We start from the raw sequence: 25,709 nt of genomic DNA, 5'->3' as shown, positions 1-25,709 counted from the left end.
CACACACACACACACACACACACACACACACACTTACACACTCCACGCCATTCAAGCACTTATCATTTAATACCCTCGCTCCCTTTCTTGGTAAGCTGGTCACATCTAGGGAGTGTCTCTGCTTTCCTGGATTTTGTTCCCATTTCCCCCACAGAGACCAAAAACAGGGCCCACTTTCTATTTCTGATTTCCTTTAAATTGTTGTCATTATTATTTCCATATCTGTAGCCTGACAGTGCCTAAGGAATGAGGGACCCAAATTAAAAGCAACTCTCTCTACTTTGATTCCTGGAAGATGCCAGCCCTGGACCTACACTTGCTTGGCAGTGGTTAGCAGGCACTAGGACCCAGCTGTCCACCTCAGGACAGCCAGTGTGCTTAGCTCTCTAATCCCAGCTCTGGTATAATAACTAGGGTTTCTATTACTAAAAATCCACCATCAGAAAGAATTTCAGTTGTTGAGGTGGGTAGATGGAGCTCACAGAGAAAATATATTATAGAAAAATATATACACTCAATACAATTCCCAAGGATTAATAAAAGTTTAAAAACATATCAAAAACCATTGTAATGAAATTATGAAAAGGTCATTTAGGTAAGTGGCACGGTGTTTTTGATGAAGAACACAATAGGAGAGATTACCAGCAGACAAGTCCTAACTGCACATGGCTTTTGTTGGCTAATTAAATGCTGTCTGTACCAACTAAATATCCGATCATTGATCATAGCCCTAAGATGGATTTTCAGGCTTCAGGAACTAAAATGCTTCAGAGGAAGGGAGAGATACACTTGCTGGAGAAAATAACCTCCACAAATAAGTGTGCATCATAATCTTAGTGGTTTCAACTGGTAACTTGGGGCAAAGCAGCATGGGCTTGACAATTGCTGCTTGGGAGTGTCAGGTTGGCTCTAGGGCAATGCGTCATATCTCCGAGCACTCAGTGAGGGGCTGGGGATGTAACCAGGAAAGAATCTGGTTGGGATACGCATTAAATGATGGAGTTGATAATTCTTAACCTACAAAGTATTTGTTAATGAGCCCTAGGGAGGACTTTTGGTATCTTATATTTAAGTTCTCTTTTGACAATAATTTCACTGAATGATAGATTCTAAAAAATTACAAGGTATTCATGGTAATGAACCACATCTCTTCAAAGAATTAACAGTAATAAAATATATCTCTTTAAAAAGAATTTTCTTATTGGCTAGAAGCATTGCCTTTTTTACAGAGTCCTGAAAAATTCAGTTTCAGGTCTAGACATCAAAGCTCCAGGACTTGCATATACACCTCTTTCATTTCCAAATCTTTAATTCTGCATTATCTATTTTTCTGGGTGCTGTGATTAAAAACACTGACAAAAAGCAACTTAAGGGGAGAATGAGTTTATTTTGGCTTTCAGTTACAGAACATCATGGTGGGCAAGGGTGTAATCCATCACTCCAGGAAAGAAAGAGCTGGAGGGGGTGCCTGGCCATAGAGCCCAGGGAATGGTACTACCCTCTTTAGAATGGTTTTTCCCACCTCAACCTATTCAAGATAATCCACCATGGCTAACAGACAATATCCCCCATCGGAGTGCCCAGAAGCGTGTCTTCTGGCTGGATGCTGGTACTGCCAAGACAATAACCAATGCTCACCATTGCACCCATGTTTAGAGAACTCTTCTTATTGTTGGATTTTCCTCTCAGTTGTTTGAACTCTGTTTTACCCAGCCTCTTCCAGGAAGTCTGGTCTTATTAATTTTGCGTCCCTGACAGGTTAGCAGGGGCAGCCAGCCCAGAGGGTTGCTGGCCTCTGTCACCTGCACTGGCACAAACAACTCTGTGCTCAGAAAAGGCATTTCTCTTTCTGTCCCTTCAGCTTCCTAACTGTGAAGGAGTACAGAATATCAGAATATGTTACTGTGAAATAAGTGTAATTTTAAAGATGAAGATATCTGGGAAACAGCTGCTGCTGAACAGAATGTATTCTGTTCCCATATTCTTTTAAACGAAAAACTCTCCTGAAGAATTCAACCATTTCTTCCTAGGGAAGACTGACCATTGGCACCAGAGACATGTCAGCACCATACCCAGATAGACACTGTCAAAAAAACAACAACCATGTCTCCCATCTTCTAAGGACCTGTTTATTGTTTCCTCTCTGAGCTGATCTTCTTTCTCAATGCTTCTCTAATTAAAATATACTTTTTTTCTCTTGCTAAGCTATTAGTCAAAGTTTAATTTGTACACCCCTAGTTAGAGAACTCAGTAGGGTAAAGGGCAAGTTCTTTTTCTTCTCTCCTCTCCTCTCCTCTCCTCTCCTCTCCTCTCCTCTCCTCTCCTCTCCTCTCCTCTCCTCTCCTCTCCTCTCCTCTCCTCCCCTCCCTCCCTCCCTCCCTTCCTCCCTTCCTCCCTCCCTCCTTTCCTTCTTTCCTTTCTTCTCTTTTTTTTAGTTGTTTGCATAGTGGTTTTCTTTTTTTTCAAAAGAAGAAAACAAACAATCTTTTTTTTTTCATTTTACATACCAATCTTAGTTCCCACACCCTCCCTTCCTCCTATTCTCTCCACCTACCCCCCCATTCCCATCCACTCCTCAGAGATGGTAAGGCACACTGCTTTGGGGGGAGGTCCAAGGCCCTCCTTATTATATCTAGGCTGAGCAAGGTATCCATCCAAAGAGAATAGGTTCCCAAAAATCCAGTACAAGAAGTAAGGATAAATTCTGGTGCCACTGCCAGTGGCTCTGCAGTCTGCCCCATCCATGTAACTGTCACCCACATTCAGAGGGACTAGTTTAGTCCTATGCTTGTTCCTTCCCAGTCCAGCTGGAGTTGGTGAGCTCCCATTAGCTCAGGTAAACTGTTTAAATGGGTGAACCCATCATGGTCTTGACCTCTTTGCCCATATTATCACTCCTCCCACCTTCAACTGGACTTTGAGAGCTCAGTCCAGTGCTCCGATGCAGGTCTCTGCCTCTGTTTCTATCAGTTGCTAGATGAAGCTTCTATGGTGATATGTAAGATATTTACCAGTCTGACTACAGAACAAGGCCAGTTTGGGCAGCCTCTCCTCTATTGATTAGGGTCTTAACTGGGGTCATACTTATAAATTCCTGGGAATTTCTCTAGTGTCAGGTTTCTTGCTAGTCCCATAATGGCTCCCTCAAACAAAATTATCTCTTTCTTCCTCCATCTTGACTATCCCGTTCCCTCATGTTCTCTTCCCCCTCCCCTTCTCCCCTAGTCTTTCCCTTCCACCCTCCCTAATCCCCCTACCCCCATCCTCCCAATTTTGTCAGGCAATCTTGTCTATTTCCCCTTTCCAGGTGGACTTATGTATGTTTTTCTTAGAGTTCACCTTGTTACTTGGCTTCTCTAGAATCATGAACTATAGGCTCAATATCTTTTGCTTTATAGCTAGCATCCACTTATGAATGAATATATACATACATACCATGTTCATCTTTCTGAGTCTGGGTTACCTCACTTAGGATTTTTTTCTAGTCCTATCCATTTGCATGCAAATTTCAAGATGTCATTGCTTTCTGTTACACCCAGAACACACAGTAACCAGACTCTCTGGTTTCTGGGATTTTCTGAAACTCACAAGCTCCTCAAATTCCTAGCAAAGCCCTTCTCTGCACCTCAGAGGTTGAGTTATGCAGATTCATCATTCATGCATGAATAAGTTGGGTATGACGACATATGGCTGCAATACCAGAACATGGGAAGCTGGGGCTGGAGACTGCTAAGTGTTAAGCCACCTTGGATGCATAGAGAGTATAAGATCAATCAGAGCACCTGAAAGCAAAACGTAATAGGGTCATATGACTGTTATGGAAATGTGCACTAGAAACATACATGAAAGGACCAATTATTCATATATACTGCTAGCTCTAAGTACTTTATAAGTAAGGTCTTTTTCATTAACTTTTATAGCAGTTGTTCTCAAACTATGGGTCTCGACCTCTTTCAGGGGTTGAATAACCCTTTCACAGGGGCTGCATATCATATATCCTTCCTATCAAATATTTACATTACAATTCATAACAGTAGCAAATTACAGTTATAAAGCAGCAATGAAGATAATTTTATGGTGGTTGGGGATCACCATACATGAGGAACTGTATGAAAGGGTCACAGCATTAGGAAGGTTGAGAACCTCTACAGCATCTAGAATAGTGATTTATAAAGCTTTCGTGGAGTTGAGGAGATGGATCTGTTGGTAAAGCCAAAACAAGGGCTGAAAATCGATCCCCAAATCTATTAAAAATGCCAGGGTTCCATATTCATTTAATCCCAGCACCGATAGGGATCCACGGGGTCCCTTGGTCAGCAAATCTAGCCTAATGGATGAGCTTCAGGTCAATGAGAGATTCTGACTCAAAGAAGAGAGATGACTTTCCTAAGTATGATGTTCTTCTGGCCTCCATGCATGCGTACATACACACAGACACACATACACGCACACATGTACACACACACACACACACACACACACGTTTTTCACACCAAAGTACTCCTGCACATTCAAAAACATGCACACATTAACAGAGATGGCTCTGGTGGATGAAGTCTCTGAAAGCTTCTGCAAACTCTATCCTACCACAGGAATGTGGAAAGTACCCATTTTCCAACCACTCCTGTAGGGGTCATGTCATTTCCTCTCTATTTCCAACTTGCTATCTCCATGTTCTTCTCACAACTGTCCATCCGTGTGAGACCTGACATTGGTACCTGTCCCGACTCTATATTTCTACTCCAAGCCCTTATTCATCCCATTGCTGTTATGTCACCTCCTCCTATGCTGTTATCCCACTGCCCAGTGCCCCTTTCTGCTTGAGCTTTGTAAAGGTCCAGATGGAATCCCATCTGTTCTCACAGACTCTTTTAAACATCCCACCCTCAAGGACATGCATACTGTTCATTCTGCATTTATTACATTTGACCTTTAAAAAAATAACTTATTTGTTTCTTATATATTCAACTTGGATATGAATTTTCCAAGAATATTGGCTGTTTATTTGCACTCTTCAGTACAGTGCCTTAGGTGGGGGGCACACCCTCAGTATGTTCATTGAGATTGCCTGTCATTTGTAATTTGGACTTACCTGACTGGTGTCTATGGGACAAGGGATGAAAGAGGCTTGGGAGAGGAACTGAGTGGTACCCAACAGATCCCTGACACCATCTGCATCACGTTTATATTCTTTGACAGGCTCCAATCTCATTTTCTCCTTTGGCAGCAGGGCTTCATAGCAAGGGGCATAGCCAGAGGGAGGCAGGAACTTAAATTCTCCATGCCGACCACCCATCAGGAAGCGTACTCTGTCATTTCAAGACAGCAGAAAAAAGAGGTCAAAAACTATCCTATTTCACATAACTGTATCTTAAAGGTTGTATCCACATTCAAAGTTATATTCTTTGGAACTCATTGAATTTGGATCCAGCATAGCATATATTTTCATGTATGTAGACAATGATAGAGAGAACTGAGTGCCCAGGCACCTTTCTAAGGTGAACTTCAGTGACATGCTCTTAAAAGGTTTATTATTCATAAGTCACTTGGTGCTTATTCTTACTGCAGTAGGTAATTACAGTGGACGTTACTTCAGTATTGAGAAGATAGCAAGATACTTCTCTATAAATATCATATTGAAACTTCACCATGGAAACGGGTATCTTTACTTGAAGTCAATTACTCATATGGCTAGTTAACGAAAATAAAATTATATCGATAAGATAGTAAATGCTGAATGTTCAAGCGAAATATGCAACAGTAGAGTTTTCAAGACAGCAGAGGCTGCAGTTCCCAGAGTCATATGAGGATAATTGTAGGTGGTAACTGCAGAAGGGTAAAGGGACAAGCAGTTGTTACCTGGGATGTCAATGCCTTCCTAACAGGCACCATCTCTCTGTTGGCATTCAGACTTGATGCCATGGTCCACTCAATTTCTAGAGCACAACCTTGATCCACAGACTTCAACCCCCCCTTCTCCCTCCCTCCCTCTCTCCCTCCCTCTCTCTCTCTCTCTCTCTCTCTCTTACACACACACACACACACACACACACACACACACACACACACACGATCTAACAGAAACTCCTGACATTACAATTCTAAATCCAAATTGGGCCTCTAGTACTACCTTGGTCCAACCAATTCTCATTCCCCAAAGAAGGAGAAAGAACTCTTTGGGGCTTACAGTAATGGTAGACAGACAGCAGTTACTAACACACAAAAAGCATCTCAATAGTTTTATCAAGCATTCTGGATGAATTCCAGTTTCATGTAGAAACAGAATTACATGTAAAGGTTAGGTTATGGTAAGTGCCAAAGTTTTCTGCAATGAAGAAAAGGTAAATACCCTTAGGCAGTGACACTTCACATTATCCTAGTCCAGTAGGAAATGTAGCTTTCACAAATCAACTTCAACTACATAAAATAAAGGAAATAGGCACAGTTTCTAACTAAAGCATGGTCAGATATATAGTTCTTGGAGGCTCAATGCTAATCTCACCCCGGAAAAATCAGTATAAACTCAGCGTTGGCATTCGGTACTACTACTCCCCTCTTTGCAAATAAGACCAATGGCTGAGCCTCCAGCACTCATACCTGACTTTGCACTGGGGATTCAATTCTAAGCAGCATTTCCAGTGCTCCGAGGATAACAAAAGCAGGATTTCAAGAAGCTAAATTCGTTAATTACCAGTGAGGAGGCATGCCACGGGATAAAGAAGGGGTATGTAAGAAGGGGTATGTGACATAACTCGGAGAAGGAGGTGGCTTCAAGAGATGGCATCAAGAAAGGACTCTGTGGAGAAGCCAAAGCGCGAAGACGTGGAGGAAGAGGGTCTCAGAAGAGAGACGCGTGCAAAGGCCCCAAATTGGGAAAGAATTTAAGTAGTGCTATGGATGAGGACAGTATCAACCTGAGAAATGGGAGAAGAAGTATGGGGGTCGGGGCTGCACGCAGCAGTGTCTATACCCCGGCGAGGCGTTTGCCTTTATTCTAGATAGGAAACCGATCATGGGGTTTAAAGTGGGGAAATACAGTATTCTTCCAGCACTCCTTTGCAGATAGGTCTGGAGACCAATTAGCAAGCGCTTGGAATCATTGCAGGGAAAGGAGGGTAGTTTGGACCAAGGTGATCTAAATGGCCAGATGCCAGTTTTGTTTTGGCCTTAGGACTGATGGGAACTGCTGGTGTGTCAGGTGGGTGTGCGGAGGGGTTGATGTAAGTGGAGGAAGGTTATGATTAAGCAAAGGTTTCACAACAGGACATTTTGCACTAGGCATCACTTCCTTTAATTGGAGCATTCTGGGAGGGGAGCCATGTAAGAAAAATTCCATAATTGCAATTGTGGAAATATCCTAATTAGGAATCTGGAAAATAAAAATCCCTCCAAGTAAGAAATGTCAAATTTTTTTCCCTTTCCAATAAGAACACATTATTGAAATGGCCTTTTATAAAATGCTGTTTAAATTAATTACAGAAATCATGCAGAGGCTCCCACTTCTCTATTTTAAAGCACTAAGCAACAATGGTATAGAATTTGAAGCACAATTGCCCCTAGGAGTGTGCCTACCCAAAGTGTTATGCAATAGGGAATGATTTATGTGTATCGAGAATATGAGCAATGACGTTAAAATGAAATTGTGTCATTAGGCTGTAGTGTTTCTAATTTAGTGAACCTTCTGAAAGTAATGACTAAACCACAAATTTATTTTATGAGGATTTCCCAGTTCTAACAGATTGTGCCATTGGCATGCTGGATGTATAGGATAGAAGGGGATTTGTCTGAGTGAAGAAATAGTAAGGCAAGTTACCAGCTCCTCCCTTCCCACCGAGGATCCTTTCTATAAGTTCATTACACTGAGAGCTCATGGGGCATGAGTGTTGGTTCCTTGCTACTGTATGGATTACAGGAATACATAAATGGTCTATCATGTGGCCTTCTAGCAAGTTAGCTAGACTTAATTATTCATAAACACTGTTGGCAGTTAAGTCTAGTTCTGAAATTTTTCTTGTGTTTTAAAATACACTGGGTAGACAACAAATCAAGACTGGCCAGCTTCTGTGTAGTATTTAAAGAGAACAATGCTTTCTGGTTTTATGCCTCATTATTAAAATGAGAAAGATAATTTGATTATAAGCTGTATCTCCTTGTAATGGGCACAAGAATTGTAAAATGTGAAATTAATACAGGCAGAATGGAGTGCTTATTGCTGACGGGGGCACTCCTCTTCAGACATTGTATGCTGTGCTTCACTGGGCAGAAGACAAGGCTGTGTACTGCTTCTGAAGTCTGGCTGGATGAGAGCCCCTGCCTCCCAGCAGGTGGAGCTGGATAGGCACTGGCCCAAGACTACCCTCCAGCTGTCTGCCCTCCTCTCACTGCCCAGGAACAACCTGACAGAGCCTGTGGGAAGGGATCCAACAAAGAGCCTCCAATGCTGGAGGATGGGACTGTCTCTGTCCCTGTGGATACAGACTGAGCTCAAAGAAACGACATGTGATAACATGTTAAGTTTGACTAGAACAATCAAAAAGACAGAAAATGTCCCAAACCTACTTCAACTATGGAATCTTTATTTATTGTTCTGGAAATACAGATTGAACCCATAACTCTGTACATGCTACACAACTATTCTTGAATTGAGTTATACCCCCAGATTAAAGTACAGTGTTGATGAGGGTTATCTAAGTTTTGCAAGAAGTTCAAAGGCAGACTTATGAATGCATCATTTAGAATCCCAGTATCTTTATACTCTAGAGAGAAATGTATTGTCAACTTTGCAGATTACAGCAAAAACAATCATGAAGATAGTTCTATCAGCCTGAGATCACATTGATCTACACGTAAAGGAGGGAAAGACCCTCTTAGAGAGAACTGCAGAGGACTGAGGAGTTTGTCTATCCATCGAAACTGATGGGAACTTCTCAGAGGGAAGTCAGCATCCCCTGGAGTAGGTGGGGTAAAGAGTAGTCAACAATAAATGGCTGTATAGTAGATATTTGGGCTTTTGATCAGAGTTGTGCCAGAGTCTAGCCCCTGGAAGAACAAATACAGGTTTCACAGACGAGCATGTCATCATTCTTCACTCAAGGACACCTGCCCAGAAAGGTGAGTGGCAGAGCAGAACCCAGGGCTGGAGCAGGTGGACTGGGAGTGGGATGAAATGAAGGAAGACACGGGGCATGGCTATGCCAAAGATCATGGTTCCAAGAAGGGCCCAGCATTTAGCTCACTAAAAAAAAAAATCTACAAATGGACCTCACTGGTGAGAGAGGTAACAGTTATAATGAATGCCACCCAATGGTACAGGGCTACATGACCACTGTACCAATTCGATAGCTCATGACAATTCCTAAATAGATGTCTCCGAGACCTAGAGAGTTCTGAAACAGAAGCTGGCTGACTGGGTAGGGGCAGCTCCCTGAGAGACCAGCCTGGACTCTCACTAACTTACTGGGTAGGGGCAGCTCCCTGAGAGGCTAACCTGGACTATCTCTGGCTTACTGGGTAGGGACAGCTCCCTGAGAGGCTAGCCTGGACTCTCGCTGGCTTACTAGATAGGAGCAGCTCCCTGAGAGGCTAGCCTGGACTCTCGCTGGCTTACTGGATAGGAGCAGCTCCCTCAGAGGCTAGCCTGGACTCTCGCTGCAGGGCTAAACTGGTTGAGCTTTTGACTCTTCACTGCTACAACTCTATTTTATAATCAAAAGGTCGAAGGTTTTAAATCATGGAACTCAGTATTTTTATTCCTGACAGAAACAATAAAAAGCTTACAGTATCCACCCAAGAACTCATTCAGGGTCAGGAGTCCAGAACTTGGATTTCCAGGTGTAGAAATTGAAATTTCATGTGCCTGTCTGTTTTTCTCAATAAATTCCTTATTGGACACTTAATCTTGACCTTAATAAAAAAAAAACTCTGCCTCATTCACAAGTGAGTACATAAAATTGAAAAGTAAATTTCTTTTTCTTTAGGTGCTTTTCCCCTGCCCTCTGGTTTCCATCAAATTTCTCAGCTTCTACCAACCGTTAAGTTGAGAATTCAAGAATAGTGTTCATTAGAATGAGTTGTTCCTTATCCTCAGATTTCTCCCTACAGATTTTAAAATTGTTTTCATAGGAATTTAGACTGCTTTGACATCCTAAGTCACTCCAGTAAGAATAGCTAAGAAAATAAAATAAAACAACAACAAGAAGAGTTTCTGGTGAGAATGTGGGGAAAGGTGAACCCTTATTCCCTGCTGGTGAGACTGTAAACCACAATGGAGCAAGTGTGGTGATTTCTCAAAGCACCTAAAATAGAACCATATGACCCAGCTATTCCACTCTTGGGTATAGATATGACTGGAAACCAACTAATTCAGAAATGCTTGAATTCTGCATTTATTTTTATACTATTTACAAATAGGCAGGAAATTGTTGGTTGAGAAAAACATGATATATATAATTTCCTTTATGCAGCCATAAAGAAAAGAATGAAATCATGACTTTCCAAGAAAGTAGAGCACGAGCAAGGAACTCAGGACCGCGAGGGGTACACCCACATTCTGAGACAATGGGGATGTTCTTTCGGGAATTCACCAAGGCCAGCTGGCCTGAGTCTGAAAAAGCATGGGATAAAACCGGACTTGCTGAACATAGCGGACAATGAGGACTACAGAGAACTCAAGAACAAGGGCAATGGGTTTTTGATCCTACTGCACGTGCTGGCTTTGGGGGGGCCTGGGCGGTTTGGATGCTCAACTTACTAAACCTGGATGGAGGTGGGCGGTCCTTGGACTTCCCACAGGGCAGGGAACCCTGATGGCTCTTCAAGCTGATGAGGGAAAGGGACTTAATCGGGGGAGGGGGAGGGAAATGGGAGGCGGTGGCGGGGAGGAGGCAGAAATCCTCAATAAATAAATAAATTAAAAAAAAAGAAAAAAAAGAAAGTAGATACAAGTAGAAATCATTATGTTAAGTGAAATAAGCCAGATTTAGAAGGAAAATATTGAATGCTTTCTCTTAAATACGGAGCATAGATTTAAAATTATGTATGTGCATATATATGTATATGTCTATATCTACCTATTATCTATCTATCATCTATCTATCTATCTATCTATCTATCTATCTATCTATCTATCTATCTATCTATCTATCTATCATCTATCTATCTACAATTTTGTCAATTTAATCTCTCCCACCAAAGAACTTTTGCTATCTCCTGAGGTTCTTCTGAGAATTCCAATATTATGAAAATTTCTTTCTCTTCCTAAAGAGTTTACAAAGATAAAGATTTCTTTATCTCAGAGATAAGCAAATGTTTCAGTCATAGCCTCCTGGAAATAAAAATACTGGAAAGTGTCAGAGGAAGTTTTATTTGCTTGTCAAATTTTGGGACAAAAAGAAATGACACCAAAAAAGCCCTGGTAGCATTTACAATTTCATATTGGAGACTTTTGCTTGTTAATTTGCAGAGCAATGTGGATTCCTCCTGTCAGGTTTGAAAGACTGATCCATGAATAAAAACACTGTAAAAATGAAGACAGAGCTTTGCCATGCTAAAACACGGTGCCTAGCAAGCATGGAGGCACTCTAATCTTCCCAGATGTCTCAATCTCGCAGTCATTATTTAACCCCTCTGAAAGAGCTGGGTAGCGGCCCAAAGGAAAAACGTACACAGGTTAAGAGGGGATTGTTAGCAAGCTTTTGATGACCTGAGTCTAATTCCTGTATCAGGATTCATAATTGCATCTTTAGTCTGTAATGCCAAGACTGGAGAACAATGTGAGTTATGGACAGTCTTCACATTCATATTTCTTACTGCCTTGCATGTGATGAGTCCAGGGCAATCCAGCCAACACTTGTTCTCTGCAGCAGTAAATTTATCTCAGCAATAGTTTCCACAGCATTGACCACAGCAAGCTGGAAATAGCTAAGCTGTCGGTTACCTGAATCTTAGCCAAGTCTGGTGGATACTAGTGGAAACAAACAGCAGCTACAGACACCAACTGTTTTTGTATTTTTTTTTATTAATTAGACAAGGCTAATGCAACAGTTACATAAGATGATTAAATACATCTAATGGGAATATCTAGCTGCAAAACGTATTTTACTAGAGTAAATAGCTCAACTTTTTTTTTTAGAACAAAAAGACCACCCCAAGTTCACTATCTACTCTGGCCTTTTGTAGAATGCTGTCTTGTTGCTTCATGCTCTGGTGCTATTTATAGGGGAGGGGCAAGGGTAATGTCATGTTTTTACAAAAGCTTCTTGGCATCAAAACAATTGGAAATTTTGGATGGGCTCCAAGCTACACATGCTCACCTTCCATTCTGTATTGAGTAGGGTTGGCACGACCACATTATGGCACTAGTAACACTACCCACAAACCGGCCACAGAGAGAAGGCAACTAGTATATTCATAACAGTTAGGGAAGGGAGCACATATTCATTTGTGAATCTTGTCAGTAATTATGTGTGCAGCCTTTGACTTCACGAGGGGTAAATCTAATTGAAAAAGATTTTCGCTCTTTGTGCACTTTGCTCTTCCACGATTGTTGGCAGGGACATCCTAATCAGGTGTAATTAATGGCATTATTTGCAATGATACAAATAATAATTAAAAAATTCAAGAGTATGACCTCATTAAAGATCACTGAGTGGAAGGTAATGGGATTATAGAAGAGAAATCTAATTTAAAAACTACACACAAATTAAAAATGAATATGGGAAACAATTCTGAAGGCTCCTGAGTTGGGAAATATGACTTTCTTCCTGGGCGGGCACACTACCTTACTTCTCTCTTGGAGAACTGCCATAGACGCAAGCACATGTTTTATAATATGGTGTGAAATGGTAATTTAAATATTATAAAGTATATATTACGCGTGCTAATTTTCAGTATGATATTTTAATTAGCCTAGAGTTAATATCCTGGCCTCTCTTTGCATAACTGGACTAACTCAGTACACGAAGTGGCATGTTTTAGCACCAAACTATACTTCACAAGTTGGTGTAAAAGTGTCAGTTTATTGAAGCCATCCACTCAATAACTGAAAAGAGCCAGCTGACTGCTCACCAGTACAAGACCAGCACTAACCTGGAGCAAAGATGCCATCTGATGATGCATTTCAGAAACATGCATGTGGGAATAGGGCTTCTACCTCTCTGTGATCATAACTTCTCAAGAGACCCAGAGACAGAAATAGCCCAGTGCTGACTGTGCTCTTAGGGACAGGGTCAGGTGACATCGAGACACTGCTCCTCAGCACGCCATCTGTTCAGGTGCTATGAGTAAAAGTCCCCAGATCTAAGCTGTTGGCTCTTGAAGCCAGCACATCGAAACTCTTCCAGTTTGTTAAATTCTCTCACTGAATGGATCAGTGTTCATCCTGTAACTTTACTTCTTTGTTAACTGTGTGCTACTGATCTGCTGAAAGAGAGATGAGATGCTAGAAATATCTTTAAGTATGGATGGCAATCAGTGACCTATGTCTTTACCTGTTCTGAAGTTCCTGGTTAAGAGAGGATTCCAAAGCAAGGCCCACCCAAACCAAATACAAATCACAGACATGGAAACCCTATCTCATTACTTTGAAGGAGTTCGAATGGGGAAATAATGATTAAGAAGTTTTAAACTAGGAGATGGCTCAGTGAGTGAAGTGTGAAGTGAGTCAGCCTGATGACCGGAGTTTAGATCTCAGTATCTGCTAAAGGTTGCTGTAGAAGCACAAGCATCTTTAATCCCAGCATTTCCCAACTGGGAGATACAACAGGAAGATGGGGGAATCCGTAAAGACTTGCAGGCTAGCTAAGCAATCAGCAGAAAAACCAAAAGAGAACCTGTCCCAAACAAGGTGAAAGGTGAGGACTGATATAACACCTGAGATTGTCCTCTGGCGTCTGTACACTGGGGCATGCATGTGCTCACATTCAGATTCACGTACACATGAGCACACAGGTCATGCAAGCAAACACACATACAAATAATTATGCAGTTTGCAAAAGTAGATGTAATGCAAAATACTTGGAAAAAACTAATTGTAGCAGATTGGAGGAGATAGTCTCTTTGAAAATTTGAATTCACACAACTCCTCATACTCCACAAGCTCAAGGATCACGGTGGGAGGGGCTCTGGGAAGATGAGAAGAGTGATGGTGACTTCAGTGAGACAGTGCTGCTTGTGTAGGACGGTGCTATCGCATCACAGTGGCTGTGACTCAAGACCTGAGCAAGATGGGGGAGTGGGGGCAAGTGACATTTCTAGCAGAAGAGGATTGGCAACTGATGACTGCTGGGAAGGAGAGTGCATGTTTTCTTCAAGAACACGGCTCCTGGAAGGCTACCCATGATCTAGTAATGGCTCTACACTCATGCACATATAAGCAGTACTAAATGGGCTCAGTAATTTAAAAACAATTACACACAACTAGGAAGGATAGTGGAGGAGGAACATGGCAGGAGTTGGAGGGGAGGGAATAGGCTTTTATTTCATCAAAACACATCATATATATAAATGAAATTTTCAAACAATAAAAATTTTAACAAAAATGTTTATTAAAAGTGTAAATTAAATATTAATAAATACATATTTTTTATAAAGATCTAAATGTTTTCACAAGTGAGATCTTAGGAAGTAAGTTGTCTTTCTCTCTGAAAATAATCTAAAGCCAGTGAGTGGTACTGGTCAAGAAAGAACAGATCGGGGAAATTGTTGAGGATGGACTGAGGCCAAAAGCCACCCAGACAAATGTGGTTCTAGGCTGACCATTCAGGGTCACCTGTTTCTCCAGAGCAGGTTCTGGGTCAGCGTGATGACCCTGGTGTGGCCTGCTGCATTAGTGTCTCTGCTCCCAGGGACTGGAGCTGGGAAGATGTGCACTGTGACTTAGCCTCAGTTCCTCCGGACTGCTAGAAGGACTTTGCTCTAATCCGTTCTTATCTCCCTTTGAAAATAAGTGAACGTGTCTGGCTTTGTTCAGCACTTCATGAAGTGCTGAAGCCTATACCAGTGGTTCTGTTCTGAAAGTCCCACCCTGGGGCTGTGCAGTGCCTGTTTTTCACTCCTCTCTAGGCTCCCGTTGTCACCCTTGCTCCCACTGCACTGTTCCATGGCATCCACGGATACAGGCATGATTGTAACTGTAACTCCTAGGTCCTGCTCAGTCAGTTCTGAGCTCTTTAAAATACAAAGCTTGAGAATGGAATGGCTGAGCCGGTTTTGGGAAAGAGGCTTCTTGTGGGGTCTTGACTTACAGATATTTACATGTGTAAGAAGACTAAGTTAAAACAGCATTCATCTGGTATGAAGAAAGAGTGAGGCAGGAGAGGGAATACAACAGTAAGCAGTGGGATATAGGAACATGCATGCATATACATGTCCAAGTTAATGCTAACCTATACAAAACATAATAATATTATCTCTGAGTGGTACTCTTTTGGGTTCTTACTATTTTGACTTACATTAATTTAAAAGGGGGAGATAGGAAAAAAATTAAGCATAAAAGGTAAATTATAAATTGGAAAAATATTAAAGGCATAGAAAACAGATTATTAGTCTTAAATATAACTTGATTAACAATAAAACCATCCAAAATTATTATCAGAAAGGCTAAGAACTTAAACCAGCAAAAATACTGAGTGGAGAAAGAAACAATAAAATTAGTGTGAATTCAATCAGTTGGGTATTCTCATATGCTGCTTTATTTTTTGGATGTGCTTATGTTTTCACATGTGTATGCTGTCCACATACTTATGTGCATACAAGTAAGTGGAGGTCAGAGGGCAACCTTAGGTGTTTTTCCTTAGGCATCATTGCCTCTTTTTGAGACAGGGTCTCTCATTGGCCTTGGATTTGCTGAGTACACTGGGCTGGCTGGTCCAGTGATCCCCTGGGATCTGGTCATCTTCCCCTCTCAGCACCAATCTTACAATTCATGCATTCTCTTATCTTAGTTTTCTATATGTTCTTGGGATTGAATGGAAGTATTTTTGTGCATAACTTAACAATCTTCCCAGCTCCCCAAATAATGTCACTTTAAATGATATCACAGGCTCAGATATTTTATCTGGAATCTCGAAAGATGTCATTTGGGCTTTGGAATTCATAAACATTGAAAAAAGAAAGAGATTGTGTGTAGCATGCACACATGTCAAACAGAACCGCCAGTCAGAGGAGAAGCAGTATCCAATATTCAGACATACTAATGTCTCTTCCATTAAACATACCAACAGCCATAGGAATTATGCTGCCAAAGATTGAAAACCAGGTGAATTTCTATCGAAGACAGCTTTGTTACAACTTGAGTTCAGGTTATATTTGATGCCAAATATATCCTGAACAAATCTGTGGTTTTCAAAGTAACATAGACTTTGCAATTATTGATAAGAAGTTCCTAACAGTTTGTGCAATATTTTTCTAAAAATCAACTTGGCCACACCATTATAAATTTTGGATCTTAAAATATAATACAATTTCCCCTTTTTCTGAGAGGGAGAAAATAGCAATGCAGAACAAGAGTTATATGCAGGTACGTCTGCAGTAATGCTATCTGTAACAATAGAAGTAGAATTAGCATGAAAACATAACAGTAAAGTAATGGCTATATTATGAGGAAGTGAAATAAAGAGATATTATGTGACCATAAAAATAATTTTGAGGGTACCTAATGAGTCAGGAAAAGGCTCATTACTTATTTCTGAGTGAAAAATTATACTTCACACTTGCAGTCACTGCAATTTAGAAAGTATACACACATTTGCAGCAAAAAGATGAATATAACAAAATATTCACAGTGAACACAGCTAAGAATTGGAATTGAAGGTGAGCTGAATGGTGGAGGTGGACACCCTTAATCCCAGCACTCAGGAAGCAGAGGCAGATGGATCTCTGAGTCTGAGGCCAGCCTGGTCCATTGTGAGTTTCAGGACAGATAGGGCTACACAGAGAAACCCTGTCTAGAAAAACCAAAAAAGTGACTTTTACTGCAATATTTGTATTTATTTCTTTCAAGGTTTTTATAAAGAGCATGTATTGTCCCTAGGATTTCTCATACATTTTATCTGAGTATATAAAACTGCTCCTGTAGGAGGAATCTATGTAGTAAGTAGGTGAAGGGATGAGTTTGGTTGCCTCTTGCCCTTTAGCCATCACTTTCTTGGAAGAAATTTGGCTTTTGAGAAGAAACCCTAAAAGAAATTATCGGTTCTTCCACTCACAAGGGTGATGGTGAAGTTTTAAAGCGGGGTCATAGCTATTTTCCAGGAAATTACAGCCGTCACTTACTTGACACCAGCTGAAAAGCTCATCACAGGGAAGAAGAGTCCATCTGTGTTGAAATTCTCAAACATCCCCTGCACAGGTTGCCCGTTGATTCGGAAAGAAATGCTGGGTACTCCAAGGTCAAGGCAGCAGCTCACCACATCATCTGACTTCAGCAGATGCTGGTTGATGGAGGCCACAGCTCTGGGTATCCGGCCTGGTGAGTAGAGAACAGAAATAAAACTGTGGGCCCCTGGAGGCATGCATCTGGTAGACAGACAAAGTTAGAGGATTCTACTGGAGACGGAGAACCTAACAAGCATGCAGTATAAGAAGGGTTCAGGATATGCTACCGTAGTTGAGATGCAAGTCATTACTGCATGAGATAAGAGAGAGAAAACTTATCTCCTAAGCTGATGAGTGGATAGACACCGTGCTTGACATGAACTGAGTCTCAGAGGTGCTCTAAAGCTACTAAGAATAAGAACGAGGAGGAGTGAGTCTTCTGGGCATATGCTAAGACTACCCTGGGGCCAGAGTAATGGACAGATGACCTTTACTAAGTGGAAGTCGACTAGGCGTATACACATTTAGTCACAGGCAAGAGAAGGTCTTGCTCTCTTCTGCTTTCTCAGAAAGATATGAACACTGTTTGAAAAGCCAGGAGAGAGGACTGAATCCCCTCTAGCCAGGAAACCACACAATAAGGTCTGACTGCTTGAAATAGCTTTATTCAGATGAGGAGGAAAAAACACATCGTCATTTATATCTGCATTAGTGCTTATGAAATGTTTTTCTTCTTCACAAAATGATTAAAGACTTCTGACCTAAAATAGTGAGAATATAACTTGTTTTCCGGTGTTATTATCATCCTGATTCCCATCCTTCTCTTGGGTTTCTGTTTCTACTGGGAACAGAAGAGCAGACAGGGAGAAGTTTGAAATTAATATAGGGTTTCAGGAATAAGAGAAAGACATCTTGTTTCTTAATTGTATAATTACTGTGTGTTCATTATAAACATTAACCATTATGTAGAAAAGTAAGAAAAAGAAAAATGTAACTCCACAATGCAGCGAATGAGTGACTTTGGAATGCTTGGCCCTCAACAGGACATCGTATCAACACCCTGCAAGACTCAAGGAACATCACAAAGAGGGTCCTAAAGAAGATAGGAGGTGCCAGGCGGTGGTGGCACACGCCTTCAATCCCAGCACGAAGGAGGCAGAGGCAGGTGGATCTCTTTGAGTTAGAGGCCAACCTGGTCTACAAAAGCTAGTTCCAGAACAGGCTCCAAAGCTACAGAGAAACCCTGTCTCAAAAAACCAAGGGCGGGGGGAGGAGACAGGAAGAATAGGTTGCAGAGGAGGGCTGTGAAACAGAGTCCTCTCGACAGAACAATTCATGAGATTATGGCAGTTGTGGATGTCTATTCATGACTTAAGTGGGATTGAATCTCTCACCATTTCCTCACGTGTAGGGGGCAGTGATGAAGCCCCACTTCTCACTCACATAATAAAGGCAATATATAGCAAGCCAATAGCCAACATCAAATTATATGGAGAGAAACAAAGTGATTTTACTAAAATCAGGAGCAAGACAAAGATGTCCACTCTCTCCATATCTATTAAATATAGTCTAGCTAGGGTAATAAGACAACAAAAGGAGATCAAGGGGGATACAAATTAGAAAGGAAGAAGTCAAACTTTTACTATTTGCTGAAGATATGATAGTATACATAAGTGACCACAGAAATTCTACCAGGGAACTCCTACAGTTGATAAATACTTTCAATAAGGTGGCAGGATACAAGAGTAACTCAAAAAAATCAGTATCCCTCATATATACAGATGATAAATGGACTGAGAAAGAAATCAGAGAGACATCACCCTTCACAATAGCCACAAGCAACAAAAAATATCTTGGGGGTAACTCTAAACAAACAAGTGAAAGACCTATATGATAAGACCTTTAAGTCTTTGAAGAATGAAAATGCAGAAGATATCAAAAAAATGGAAAGACCTCCCATGCTCTTGGATACGTAGGATTAAAAAAATAGTAAAATGCCAATATTATCAAAAGCAATGTACAGATTCAATGCAATATCCATCAAAATCCCAGCACAACTTTTCACAGACTTCGAAAGAACAATACTAAATTTCATATGGAGAAACAAAATGCCCAGGTTAGCCAAAACAACCCTGTAAAATAAAGGAACATCTGGAGGTATCACCATCCTTGACTTCAAGCTCTTTATTAGAGCTTCAGTAATGAAAGTAGCTACTATTAGCATAAAAAAGACAGGTGGACCAATGGAACTGAACCAAAGATCCTGATTTTAACCCACACACCTATGAACATCTGATTTTTGACAATGAAGCTAAAATAGAAAATAGAAAAAAAGAAAGTGTTGTCAACAAATGGTATTGATATAACTGGATATCGACATATAGGAGAATGCAAACAGATCCATATCTATTGCCATGCACAAAACCCAAGTCCAAATGATCAAAGATGTCAATATAAATCCATTCATACTGAACCTCATAGAAAAGAAAGTGGGAAATACCCTCGAACACATTGACACAGGAGATCACTTTCTGAATATAACACCAGCAGCACAGACACTGAGAACAACAATTAACAAATGAGACCTCCTACAGTTAAGAAGCTTCTATAAAGCAAAGGACATGGTTAACAAGGAAAAATAGCTCCCTACAGAATGGGAAAAGATCTTCACCAACCCCAAATCTGACAGAGGGTCACTCTCCAAAATATACAAAGAACTCAAGAAACTACATATCCAGCTATGAAATAATCCAATTTAAAAATGGTGAATGGACAAAATTAGAAAATTATTATGAGTGAGGGAGGTAACCTAGATCCAGAAAGACAAATATAGTATTTACTCACTCTTAAGTGGATACCAGGTATAAAGCAAAGGATAATGAGCCTAAGTCCACAACCCCAAAGAAGCTAGAACCCCCTTTCAGAAACAGATGGAAGCAGATGCAGAGTTTCACAACTAACCAGTGGGCCGAGCTCCAGATGAAGGGATGAAGAAGTGATACTATGAACAAAGGGGTCAAGACCACGATATAGAAACCCACAGAATCAGCTGACCCAAACTAGAGGGAGATCACTAACTCCAGACTGACAACTGGGAAACCTGCATGAGACTGAACTAGGTCGCCTGAGTACAGGTGAGAATGGTGCGGTATATATATATTTCATATATATATATATATAGTCACTGGATCTAACTCTAATGCATTGCTGTGGAATTATGTTTTTATATACTAAATATTTGTCACTCGTATTGGTTTAATAAAACACTGCTTGGCCAGTAGCCAGGCAGGAAGTATAAGTGGGGCAACCAGACTAAGAGAATTCTGGGAAGAGGAAAGGTAGAGACACAGTCACTATCCAGACACAGAGGAAACAAAATAAGAATGTCTCACTGAGAAAATGTGTTAAGTCACGTGGCTAAACACAAACAAGAATTATGGGTTAATTTAAGTTGTAAGAGCTAGTTAATAATAAGCCTGAGCTAATAGGCCAAACAGTTTATAATTAATATAATTCTCTGTATGTTTCTTTGGGACTGAATAGCTGCAGGACTGGGTGGGACAGAAACTTTCATTTACAAAAATGCATGACCTGACTTTGTGGAGGCCATTCTCTATGGAGAGATAACCTTGCTCAACCTAGGCACGATGGGGAGCTTGGTCCTGCCTCAACAAGGTGATGAGACAGGATTAGTTGACTTCCCAGGGGAAGTCTACCCTCTGCAGAGTAGATCAAGGTTGGGTGAAGGGAAGGGGAGAGCCAGAGGAGAGGAGGGAGAGAAGCATGAATTGGTATGTAAAAAACAAATTAAAAAAATATGAAAGAAACTCAGAAAAACCTGCTCTGTTTTGTCTCACTTTTGCTTTCTGATTTTCCATTAAAATGGGTGTTACCAATAAAGTGTTTCCTTTTACATTATTTAGCATCCAGAAAATATCATTGATGAACAATTCCCAACACATCTGTGACTTGGGAACTAGAGAACAATGAAATGTGACTTTGGACAGTAACTTTAAAGGCACCCAGAACATTGATAAATAAACATGAAGTTCCCAGGAATCATCATCTTCCTAAATCTCTTATAAACCACAGTGAAACTTGCAGTGGTAAGCTGTGGTTTTACTGTCTACTCTTCCCTTCTCCTTCAAGTCCTCTGGGAGTTCTATGTGGCACTGGGAGATAAGGAACCACACCTCTTAGTGGTTGATACAGGCAGTGTCCCTCTGCTGAAGAAAACTCCCTTCCCCAGCAACTATCAATTTCAAAATATAGCCCAGATATGTTTGGTTCCCTGGGTTTAAGAGGGTCTTCTCCTTCCGCATTCTTGATAGCTGAGTTGACAGGCATGTGTCATGCAGTCCAACTTTTACGTATTATTCTAATTAAAGAAACAGTCTCTACAAAGAAAGCACTTTCGCAAGTGCCCCTCTCTTAATCAACAATTGTGGGCAAAGCTATTATTCTTCCCTTGACCCTTTTCACTGATAAAATGTTAGCATTGCAACTCCAGCTGCTATATCGATTGTTCCTTAATAAATATGTTACAGATCAGTTCCAGTCAGTGGCTTAATTTATGCACACAGATAACGATAAAGTTAATCAACCTGGAAATTTCAATCTTGAGAAAAAGAAGACAATTTGTCATGACTAGTTTCCAGTATCTCCCCCTCATCATCTTCCATCTTTCCCTATAAGTGGAGTGTTATTTCCGTGCCATTTATTCATCAGGTAATTCACTTTCCTCAGCTGCCTCAAATTCCCTGCAGCCCTGGTGGGAGTCATTAACAGACTCCTTATTTCTTCAGCTGAAGCACAAGGTGATATATTTACCTGGAATGCCTCTTTACAAGATAGATGTGTCCTGTGTGGGGCTAGAGCAGTCAGGATACAGCCTGGATTTGACTTAAGGAAGCATTGGGTTTCAGGGAGGGAGAGGGAAAAGTATAAATGTCATGGACACTGTCTTCTCTAAATTTCACCTGATGGTAGAGACTAAGGGATTGAGACCCTTGGACACAACTCTATAATTGAGACCCTTGATATACCTCTGTAGTATTATATCATGAAGCGTGTGTAATACTCGAACTTACAATAAGCCTTTGCAAAGCTGAATTGTTCTCACTTCTCCAACAAAACGGAGCCCCCGCTAGAGATGATTAGTGTGGCCTGGATCACTTAGCTTGCTTGCCCGCATAGGGCATAGAATAGGATCAATGAAGAGCTGAACAGGAACAGCTATGGAATAATGCAGTTATGATGTTTAGGTCCTGAAACGCACAGAAGTGTGGCTCTTTTTGATATACAGTGGTTAGTTTCTTTGTCTCTGGATCCACTGACGTTTTCATTCCCAAGTGTCTACAAATAGCTACAAGAGTTTCCTAAGTGCCTAGGCATACTGCTGCAGCATGGAAAAAGATGAAGTAAAGCTTTTCCTCTGAGAATGACTCATTTGCCTTTGAAACCAGAGTCTGATATGCTTCACCCACTCTGTGATTCATCTTCTTGCAGTCTCTATGCAGAGTCCTCTGCAGGTATGTAAGGTCTGGTTTCCTCTGAGCACGAGGACTTAGGGTGATAAGATGGTGGCCATTTAGCGGTCAGTGTGGAAATGGCTCCCAAGTGCAGCTCTTTCCGTCACTCACAGACTTCATCCTGCCATGCCAGGAGTTGCTGATATGTGTGAGCATCCTTCTGTTCCTACTCACAGTCATTCTCACTTCCCAGAAATAGTGTGTAGTATGTGGACACAACCCAAGCTAAAGGCTCCTACCATGCACCCTCAGACGCAGTGATCCCACAGCGGATCTTGGAGAATGAGGAAGGGAAGAGACATCCTCTGTGGGGAACTAGGGAGGTGAACGGGGGAAAGACAAATTTCCTTCTGCTTAGTTCCCCCTCCTGACATTTTTCATCATGTTTGTCAGTTACACATTGTCGCTTGGAGCACGTAGAACCCGAGTAGACTTTTGTATTCTCCCCATCCCTCTCAATGGTCCAGGATACATAAAATGTACATATGAGTATATGTACAATAGCCCTAAAACTTTCAAACTGCATGCAAAACAGCAGAAATAATGAGAAATTTCATCTTAACAAAGTAAAAAATAATCACTACTTCAAGAAACATGCCATCAGAATCTCAGGTGACAGTGATTATTGATATCAAGCAGTTATGGTATTGTCTATATGGTAGTTCTCAACCTGTGGGTCGTGACCCCTTTGGGGAGGGGTCAAAGATTCACAGCGATTGTCTAAGACCACTGAAAACACAGATACTTACATTATGATTCATAAGAGTAGCAAAATTACAGTTATGAAGTAGCAATGAAAATAATTTCATGGTTGGGGTCGCACAACATGAGGAACTGTCTTAAAGGGTGACAGCAGTAGGCAAGCTGAGAACCACTGGTTGAGGGGAAGGAGGAGAAGGTGCTGGGTGTACAGTTCTCAGTTACACAAGAAATTTCAATACGTAGTTTCATCTTGTAGGGAAATGTTTCTTTCATGCTGAAATTAAGGAAGACTGCATCATGGCTTCTCTATAAGAAGCATGCTCACTGTGCTTCTATGAGACATTTTAACAGGCACACGTTATCACCAACTGCAGGTTCTTAAAGAAATATAGACAATGCATGATTTGGACAACAAGCAGGAGAGGTGTGGTACTCGTTTAGGGTGAAAACCTTAGATTTTTTTTTTCACCCAGACACAAACAAATCCATCCTTCATACTCATGAGCCATGCATAGATGCGGGAAAATCATTGGTATTTATCTCTTTAAAAAAAGTCTTGAATTCCTTTTGAGATTAATGCTGACCTACAGCTATTAACAGTCTTAGCATGAAACAAGAAGTAGTGTTGAAATCATGGCCTTGATGATGTAATCAGATCAGGAGACTTCCCGGGAAGCCTTAGTGCATCAGTCTCTGTATCTGTAACGTGAGTTCAGTATTTGCTACCTTAAAGGTCATTCTGACATTAAAGCATGTAGCTCACCGCCCAGTAAATAAAGCTGAGTATTGCCTATGTGGCTATTCATAAAACCCAAACAACCCTATTTGCAATAAAGACGGACAGATATAGACACTAAGTGTGTTAGATACCTTTCTTATGGCTGTGATCAAATAGCTACAAGGAAGGAAGGAAGGACTTACATTTGTTCATAGCCATCTTAGCAGGGGAGAAATGATGGTGGGCGGATCAGTGCAAATAGGAATGAATGGCAGGTACTTGTTAATACATTAGTGGACCAGAAACTGCAGAGAGGACAGGAATTAGAGCTTGACTATAAACCTCAAGGTTTGACTCCAGTGACCTATTTCCTCCAGCTAGGTGCCACCTCCTCACAGTATCACAACTTTTCAAAAGAGTGTCAGCAGCTGGTGATCAGGTATTCAAACACATGAACCTGTGAGGAGCAGTTTACATTTAAATTGTAACAGTGACGTTAAGTTAAGTGTTCTGTATTGGATGGCATAGTGAGAAACTCTTAGACTAAAGCTACAAATGAAGCTTATTTAAACCTGTTGCTCTTCCTACCAAACAATCTCATGGGATTTAAGCATTTCTATCATTTCAACTCAACGTGTATTCTGTGAGATTCAATTATTTGCAACAATAGAATAGAGGGTGGAAGCCTGAAGGTACTCACCTGACCAAAGATGAAGTCCGTCAAAGCCATAGGAGTACAGGTCATCGCCGACACCATTGCCTCCCCATCCTTCTCCACCTCCAGGGTAGGGAGCATAGCCGGAGGAAGAGGCCCAGCCCACTCGCAGATGCGTGGGCTCTGCGGTTAGGAAAGGGTCCACCTGGTCGATAATCAACTCAAAGTACCACTTCTTGTACTGTGGCGAGCCTTCAGCCACTCCCAGGAAGATGTTTGGCCGGATACTGAAATGAAACATGGGACAGGCTGCTTCTGCAGAGAACAAACAACTAAAAGAACAAATTGAACCAGACACAAGAGGAAGCACTGGCCCAATTAAACTTGGGCCAGAGCATTTTAATCATTTTATTTTGTTATTGTACAGCCTTTAGCAACTGGCCAAGTGGGTACTATGGAGACAGCACTAACTTCTTATAAGATATAAATGTGGCTTTTAAAATATTCAGTCCAAGGGCAACACATCTATGGAATGGCAACCATGGGCAACAGTGCTGTGAATGTTATAAGGGTTGTGTGAGCATCAACCTTTATGTCTGTCTATAAGAAGGAGAAATAATTTACATGACTTCCATCTTCTGGTACACGGGCTTTTTAAGTACAAACAATTTCAAACCAATAGTTCTTGTTCCCTAAGCATAATTAAGACGTAAAAGCAGGAAGAAGTTACTATTAGCTAACCTTGTTGAGGTGGGAAAAAGTGTGAGTCAGACAACATAAGAGTGTGGGA

The 25,709-nt window shown here is 41.1% G+C and overlaps 1 protein-coding gene across 1 annotated transcript in view; it reads right to left on the bottom strand.

Moving 5' to 3' along the window:
• The window catches only part of Ryr3 (ryanodine receptor 3), a 571,876-nt gene that overhangs the window by 223,380 nt on the left and 322,787 nt on the right, over positions 1-25,709 (bottom strand). The window contains exons 19-21 of the mRNA XM_026787730.1: positions 24,965-25,206; positions 17,272-17,464; positions 5,093-5,309 (exon numbers count right to left, since the gene is read on the bottom strand). Coding sequence (XP_026643531.1) covers positions 5,093-5,309; positions 17,272-17,464; positions 24,965-25,206 — 652 coding nt within the window. The remainder of the gene's footprint in view (positions 1-5,092; positions 5,310-17,271; positions 17,465-24,964; positions 25,207-25,709) is intronic.

This window comes from Microtus ochrogaster (assembly GCF_000317375.1).
Source record: "Microtus ochrogaster isolate Prairie Vole_2 chromosome 14 unlocalized genomic scaffold, MicOch1.0 chr14_random_1, whole genome shotgun sequence".
NCBI classification, from domain to species: Eukaryota; Metazoa; Chordata; class Mammalia; order Rodentia; family Cricetidae; genus Microtus; species Microtus ochrogaster.
Note: the sequence above shows the minus strand (reverse complement) of the source record. Positions and strands in the feature narration are given on the sequence as shown.